Genomic DNA, 7,935 nt, shown 5'->3' with positions numbered 1-7,935 from the left:
GCTGCCATATGGTTCCTATTAATCCAGACAGATTCAGAACATGACTTACTAGGCCCATGTAGCATGTTTGATTAAATGGATTAATCATTGTAAAAGTTTATGGATTTTGAAATCAGTTGACGTCACTGGAACCTTCAGAAGAATACTGGAAATGAAATCACTCCAGGACTCATGTTAGTGAGGTCCAACTTCATGTGGGCCTCTTCAGCAAGGTTCAACTTCATGTGGGCCTCTGTAGAAAGTGAGAGAAATAAGATGGACAACATTAAGAAATGTAACTGCAGCTGTATGAATCTCTGGACATCAGGAGAAGCAATCTCATGTACTTTTTAAGTTCTAACACAACAGCTGTTGGCTAGCCTATATTGTGTCCAGTGGTTGCTTCTGTGATGGCTTTTGAAACTCTAAGAGACAAGTCTGTAACATAATTAAGACTATTCAACATGTGTGAACAGTAGAAGCACGTGTTTAAAATTGGCAAATGTTTCTCACCATATCAGCAGGGGGTGAACCCATGATACTGACTATAAAGTGTAGAGCCTAAACTTATTGTTACGACGCTGATATAAAGGATCTGGGGCTTTTCCCATATTTGGCTGGACCTCAAAAGTCAAAACTTCCCGTCGCAGCAATATAACTGGCTGAAGAGCATTGCCCATCCCAGAGGCATAACCCAGGCAAGGCAAAATATTTATATAGAGGCGGAACGACATCATCCACAACACACTCATTCACGTCAGAGAAGGCAGCAAAGTCCTTTTGGAGGAGACGGCTCCATTCTTTCGAGGAACGGACGACACGACTTTTGACGTTTTTAAAACTTATCATAAACTTTTTTGAGATCAACATGAACGCTTTCGTCGGTCTGCATTGCACATTACTTTTTGCTTTGAGCCTGATATTTGGAAAATATCCTGCCGATGGTAAGATACATTTAGGTCAATCACTTTTGACTCTTGTGAGTTGCTACATTTCAGATGCTCACGAGCAGGCTAAAAGATCAATCTGCCTGCAGTGCTATGAATATTATGTCGACTTTTGTCGTCATGCTTGATGTATTTCCTTGCTTGTTTCCTGGCTTGTAATATGTCTATTCACACAATCAGTGTGAGAAATGAACTCTCTGAACTTAGGATTTAGGCACTGGAACTCATATTCGCTTTCCTAGAGACTCTTGGTCTCTGCAGATCTCTAAAAGCTTTATTGTGCGCAGGTGCACATGGGATTTATAAAGGTAACGACTGTAATTATTTTCCCAGTGTAGGCTAATCATTGGACAAAATACTTTACTTTCCCCCAAAGTATTTCTTGCTGACAGATCTGACTCAATTTACAGAAGAAAACAAATAATGTGTTTTTTTATATTTTACCTTTAAATGTTTTTACCTTTATTTAACCAGGGGATAGAATACGTTTAGATTTGTAGGCTATCTCTTTTTCAAGTGGGCCCTGGAGAAGAACTCAGCACACAAAAAGTAACATGAAAAAGACAGCAATGACAATAATGATATACAGACATCAAACTGAAACAATATCAAATTTAAAAACAGACAGATTGATAGAATTGATTTAAAAATTCCTTAAAATTGATTTATGGGATGAAGAGCTCCCGTTTTAAGTGTTTCTGCAGCTCATCCTAAGCAGCTGTACTACAACTAAAGGCTGCTTTGCAAAACTCTGATCCTACTGAGGGAACGTCAAACAGAATATACCTGCTAGAGTGTAAATTGTACCTATGCCTTACTAGTTTTTAAGAGTGAAGACATAAGATGGAGGCTGACCTATAATTGCCTTGTACACATTACACAAAGATCAATGAGTGCATTTCTCTTTTTACTTTTTACAACCAACCATTTCATATACACAGTGATGAGTAGAGGAACTTGTGATGAGTTATAAATATCAGTGCTGAATGATACACAGAGTCTAATGACTGCAACACTGTCTTTGAGGTATGACTATAAAACACATTACCATAATCTAACACAGGCCCAATCTTATTAGGTGTAGCCTACATTAATTATCAGATGTGCCATTCTTACCTATTTCTTGTCACTGACATTCGAAAAATAAGCTCAAGTCTTTGTAAACATGTAGTTTGGTGTGAGAACCAGGGGATTTATAGGGTTTCTCTGTGTGGTGTCTGGTGGGTGAACCAGGGGATTTATAGGGTTTCTGTGTGTGGTGTCTTCCAGCCGGGATGTGCTGGCTGCAGCAGAGCCAGGAGCCGCGTTGTGACATGGTGCTCAAGAGGGGGGTGACCCGTGAGGAGTGCTGTGCCGGTGGCCGTCTAGACACCGCCTGGTCCAACACCACTCTGCCCATCAACGAGGTCAGCCTGCTTGGATTTCTGGGAATCGTGTCCTGTAAGCCTTGCAAAGGTGACCCCACGCATACATTTCCTCAATACTTGACATGGTGCCACTTGAATGATGATAGTTTGGTCTTCGAGAAGAACCTAGAAGAATTGTTATATATATAAATATAATACCTTAATACTAGTAGATGGTGTATTATTTGAGGATAAGTTCATTTTGTGTACATCTGGTAATTGGGGTTGATATGTTGTAGTGTATACAGTATCAGGTTTGTAATCGCTGATTGTAGTAGCATTTGGAAGTACTTATGTGGCTTTTGAAGCTGCTGTATATTTATTTATGAAAATGCAGTTAGTATGCTGTTAAATATTTATGTTGGTTACACATGAGTTTTAGACCAAACACTCTTCACTTTCTCACAATATTGTGATGCACATAATTCTACATTCAGTGTCATTCACACAATGCATGGGAAAAGTGACTGGCACCAATAACAAATGCAATTATGTGCTGTGGCCTTAGTGTTTCATATTTGTGGTATGGATCTAAGCCAGATGTTCCATCTAACTCTCTCCAGCTGTTTTGAGTAGGTTCCACTCTCAGAAGTCTTAGCCAGGTATTCAGGTTCACTCAAGGATATATTCAGTTCCCCCCACCCCACCCAAATCTCCCAAAAGAAGATTGTGGAAACATTTGGACACCCTCCCACAACCTGTTAGCATGACACTAAAGCACACACATGGCGAGGAGGAAGTATAATAAATCAAAAGAGGTGTTGAAAGAGCAAATGCTGAAGATATTACAGGCTTTGCCGGAAAATGGTGTTTAGGATAACGATTAGGTCTGTCTTACTCAACAGTTGCAACACAAGTGATTAACAGTTCCTGGCTACATTAAGTGTATGAGTAAAGTTTTTGTAAATGCTACGTTTACCACACTGCTAATCTTCAGCACTGTGAGCTAATCGCATGGTTACATAACAGTCTACTCAGAGAAAGCATATTGATGGCACCATATGTCCTTCACATTCTTATGAAAGGCCTAGATGTACTGCTAGATGTATTGCTTGCCGGCAGCTGGCTACTGGCTGCTACACCATGCTGGTCTAATCCAGTATATTAGATGCAGTAGCCAAAAGTCTCCATTTCACCTTCTCTTGAAGTCCTGTTAGCATAGCAGCTTGCACAATGCTCAAAAAAGATTGGGGGGGGATCTGAATTCCATCTTACCACAGGAGAAATGTCTGCCACATGCTCAGACGTCTGTTTTTCATAACAGCGCACACAATCAACGTCGGTGAAATTTTTGAAAGACAGAATGAAAGAGACTGTTTTGGAGTTTTTTCTGTGTTTGTTTGTTTTTTGTGTGTGTGTGTGTGTGTGTGTGTGTGTGTGTGTGTGTGTGTGTGTGTGTGTGTGTGTGTGTGTGTGTCAGTGCTGCTTGACTTCGATTGTCATAAAAAAGGAGAGTGTGGACCTCACAGAATGGCCTTACATGTGTGCTACTGATGTCAAGTGCTTCAAAGCATTCCTCAAAGCTTGACTAATGTTCCTTACCTGACCTATCCGCTTTCTTACATTATTTTTTTCGGAAGGCTACATAAATCCTGACTGGCTGTCAAAAGATCCCTCCTCCCCCCACTTCTCCTCTCCCTCACAAAAACAGAGTGGAGGATGATAGGAGGTTTCTCCATCAGGCCTTTGGAGTCTGCATCAGAGGACAGCAGGGTATCCCAGTGGAGACTCATAAAACGATACTTTAGTACAACATCTAAAGGAAACAGAATGTTCATTATATAGATACCCTAGATAGCGTCTGTCTAGGGGATGATCCTATCCTGATCCTCAAAGCCAGCATGGTTCCTCCACAGAGTCTAAGCCACAGCTTGATCCTTACCCGTCAGGTCAAAAAGCCTCCAGTGTCAAGTGAACTTGTGGGATCTAGGTTCAATTCAGGAACTTGAACTTCATCTCTGTTCAGTTTCTCTGATTGAGTTGCTGGTGTGTGTTTACAGAGAACTGCGATGGTGTCAAGTGTGGCCCTGGGAAGGTGTGTAAGATGAAGTTGGGGCGGCCCCAGTGTGTGTGCTCCCCCGACTGTGGCAGTATCTCCGGCAAGCACGCCGTCTGCGGCAGCGATGGCAACTCTTACCGAGACGAGTGCGACCTCCTCATGGCCAGGTGCAAAGGGCAGCCAGATCTGGAGATCATGTACCAGGGGGAATGCAAAAGTAAGAGCACAGCTCCTGTTGAGCTCTTTGGTTTTCCTCTCAGTATATGTATAATGGCCATTTTTCAGCTGATGTTCACCTTAACTTTCATCCCTTGATTTAATCTTCACTATATTGACACACAATGTCCAGTTTTCTTCACTGTACTCTTGTACAATGCCTAGTTTTCGGTTTTTGATCGTGTTGCTGGTTTCCCCTCAGAGTCTTGCTCCAACGTGGTATGCCCTGGCACGCACACCTGTGTGACTGACCAGACCAACAGTGCCCACTGTGTCATGTGCCGCACAGCCCCCTGCCCCCTGCCCATGGCAACTGAGTCCCCCATATGTGGCAACGACAACATCACTTACTCCAGTGCCTGCCACCTCCGCAGGGCCACCTGCTTCAGAGGCCGGTCCATAGGAGTCCGCCACTACGGCCATTGCGCAAGTAAGTCCTGGCCCAGCATTCCACCTGGGAATACTGGCAATTCTTGGAAGGCGGAATAGCCTAAAATAACCAGATGTGGCCTAAATGTTACAGCACACAACTGGCTGAAGTCTGACACAGAGTGTATTTTTGGTTTTAACCGATGGCTTATGTGCAGGTGCAGAGGGGAGTGAGGAGAATTCCCTCGACTAACTTCTGAAGACATTTCGGGCGTGAAGTGATAAAACTCCCAGCACTTGGTTTGGATTGGATTGCCTGCTTGCGAGTTCCTAGTCGAGACTTTACGGCACCCCCTGTTAGTCTCCAGCAGCTTCAGTCTTATGACAATACATGTGGACGTGGAGTAGACCGTGGGAAGAGCAAGTCTTCTGCAAAACGGGAGCCACTGACATGTTAATGCATGCGGTACATATTACATGAAATGATTTTTTGAAATACTTTTTTTTTTTTTTACTGAAATGTCTATTTTGGAGAGGTTTTTGGTTCACTTTGGGGGATTTGTTTTGCAAGATGTGCATATTGTAAATACAATACCACTACTATTTATTGGAGAAAATATAAAATACCTATTTAATACCTCTGTCATCTAGAAGTCATATACCCATAGATCATTTTGAAATATATTTATTGTAATATCATCTATTGTTATGTGGGCAGCGCATGTCTGATACTGGTAGAACTGTTTTCAATGACATATTTGTATTGTGTATTTAAATGACAGTGCGGCCATTTTGGCAAGATGTGCTGGAATCTTAATCACAGAGTTGTAGAGCGTAGACAAATGCCAAAACAGAGCAGCGTCGATCTGTCTTTACATTTCCCTGCCTTTGTTTGGAGGTGAGTCTAGTCGGCAGCCAAAAAATGCAGTTTACTACTCTGCCTTAATGTGTGCAACAGTTTGGGGTCTGGAAAATTTAATTACCTACCAATCAATAAAATTACCAGCTGGATGCTAATAGACTAGACTGCACAAAACAGTTTTCAGTAAATCATCATTTTCATTGCCTTTGTTTTTGTGTAATGATGGGTTATCTGAGTTCATTCATTATTTTTCTGCTCCTTTATTGGTTACATACACACATATTCTAAATGCGATGGGCTATCCGGTCATGGAAGAAAACTCTTAAGACTTTCTAAAAGGATTCATCTGAAAGCATTCCATGTTCAGTTGTAAGTATTCTAATGTATCTGTACAGGTACTGTATTGTACTGCATTTCATGTTCTGCCCTGCTTGTTGATAGAGCTACTTTCACAATCCTGTATAAATATCTACTGTGAAATTTGATGGATAAATGTATCAAGTTATTTTTGTATTTTTCTACTGATGTTTGAAATTAAAAATGTTAAAGAATATTTTGGTCTCAATGTGTTTTTATACTCTTGTAAATGTACTCACAACTTTTCCACTACATTCCAAGCAACATAAACAAACACATTTAACTCTTTAACAAAAAGTTTTTGGATTCAAGTGGATCTTTCCATTGTTCAGCAAAGGTAGGCTAGCAAAACCTGTTTCCATTTATTTCATCAGGTCCAGACAGAACATTGGCCAGTTAATGGACAACATAACGTTATTTCATAGAGCCACGAGATTACTAAGGCCTAGGGAATCTGAAATGACCGAATGATTGTTATCTCTTCCAGAGCACTGCACCAGTGTCTCTCTTTCTCTCTCTCTCTCTCTCTCTCTCTCTCTCTCTCTCTCTCTCTCTCTCTCTCTCTCTCTCTCTCTCTCCTACACACACGCACTCTGCGTGCCACGCACATGGATGTCCCTCTGAGCAGGAAGGAGAGATGAGAGACGAGGGGATCAGAGTGGGTTGAGGTGCTGCCCCTCGTCCCCGTCTCGGAGGCTCCCTTCTGATTTAGGTGGATGAGGTGAGGGATGAAGGGGTACTGAGTCACTTTCCTGTATGAAATACCTCCCTTGTTTTCCCTCCTCCATGAGGCACTCAGTTCTCTGACGGCACAAGCATCTGGTTTGACTTTGGGGAGATGTTTATATTCTGATCCAAGCACCCTTTTATTACATTGGGAATGGGATTAAATGTTTGCTCAAACAGGCCATAACAATGCTGTAAAAAAAAGGGAAAAAAAGGGCTGCTCTCCATCCATCTTGCTGGATGTGCGTAAAGGAGCCTATTGTTCACTTTCTCCGATTTTTCTGAAGTTTCCACTGTGAGTTTTTGAATCTCCTCGGTTTTAAGGGGGGCAAAAAAGACCGTCCCATCAAAAGTGTCACATCTCCTTTCCGTCTCTCATGACTTGCAATGCCCATTTCATCAGAACACAATAGTATGATCTCAAAATGATCTAATGGCTACATGTTGTTCAACAGTCTGCTGTCTTGCCAGTTTTAATGATCTCTGGGGAATCAACTTCGGGGCGTTTCAGAAGAAAAGTATGTGCTCACATACCAAAGGACTTGACATTAAATCCACTATTTATGACCAAGGATATGTAGGCCAATTTAATAGAGAGGGAGAAGCTCCGAACATCTCAGATTAGACCCAATAGCCTTAAGAAACATCCTGAAGATATGATGAGTTGATGTGAATGATATTCCTCATACTGTTATGATCTACAGTTGTCATGTGTGAAACTTGACCATAAGCAGTGTAATGTGCAGTCTGGTTCTAATAAGTGACCAATCATCCTTGAAAGTGGCCTCTGCTTCCTGGAGAGAGGGTATGAGAGGCTTTGTAAAATATTACTTGAGAGCATGAGTGAAGAACTCTGAAACGGATGTTGATGTTATCAAAACAGTTCAAAACAAAGTTTACATATGACTAACAGGTCTTTTCATAGAATATAAGGGTATGATGGAATGACAGACTAAGTAAAAGCTCCTATTTTCTTTTATTTTCTAAAATGTTCCTTTACAAGCAGACATTTGCAGCAAGACAGAATGCTGGCCTATATTTAGAAACAACATTTTGATTTAATAAATGGAATAA

The 7,935-nt window shown here is 41.4% G+C and overlaps 1 protein-coding gene across 1 annotated transcript; it reads left to right on the top strand.

Annotated features, from left to right (window-relative positions):
- Positions 1-712: 712 nt before the first annotated feature.
- Positions 713-6,331, top strand: fstl3 (follistatin-like 3 (secreted glycoprotein)). The gene is made up of 5 exons (XM_076278258.1): positions 713-923; positions 2,196-2,381; positions 4,333-4,548; positions 4,750-4,977; positions 5,135-6,331. The coding sequence occupies exons 1-5, from the start codon at positions 848-850 to the stop codon at positions 5,167-5,169; spliced, it is 741 nt and encodes a 246-aa protein (XP_076134373.1). The 5' UTR covers positions 713-847; the 3' UTR covers positions 5,170-6,331.
- Positions 6,332-7,935: the final 1,604 nt, after the last annotated feature.

Source organism: Alosa pseudoharengus, unplaced genomic scaffold (assembly GCF_046254945.1).
Source record: "Alosa pseudoharengus isolate Yale_2024_CS ecotype anadromous, Long Island Sound unplaced genomic scaffold, YU_APseudo_1.1 YU_APseudo_1.1_scf_11, whole genome shotgun sequence".
NCBI lineage: Eukaryota > Metazoa > Chordata > Actinopteri > Clupeiformes > Clupeidae > Alosa > Alosa pseudoharengus.
Note: the sequence above shows the minus strand (reverse complement) of the source record. Positions and strands in the feature narration are given on the sequence as shown.

Bases quoted from the DNA above. Each gene is read 5' to 3' on its own strand.
- fstl3 (XM_076278258.1), top strand. From the start codon at position 848: ATGAACGCTTTCGTCGGTCTGCATTGCACATTACTTTTTGCTTTGAGC. The intron at 924-2,195 runs GTAAGATACATT...GGTGTCTTCCAG, and splicing joins TGGAAAATATCCTGCCGATG to CCGGGATGTGCTGGCTGCAG. The intron at 2,382-4,332 runs GTGACCCCACGC...GTGTGTTTACAG, and splicing joins GTCCTGTAAGCCTTGCAAAG to AGAACTGCGATGGTGTCAAG.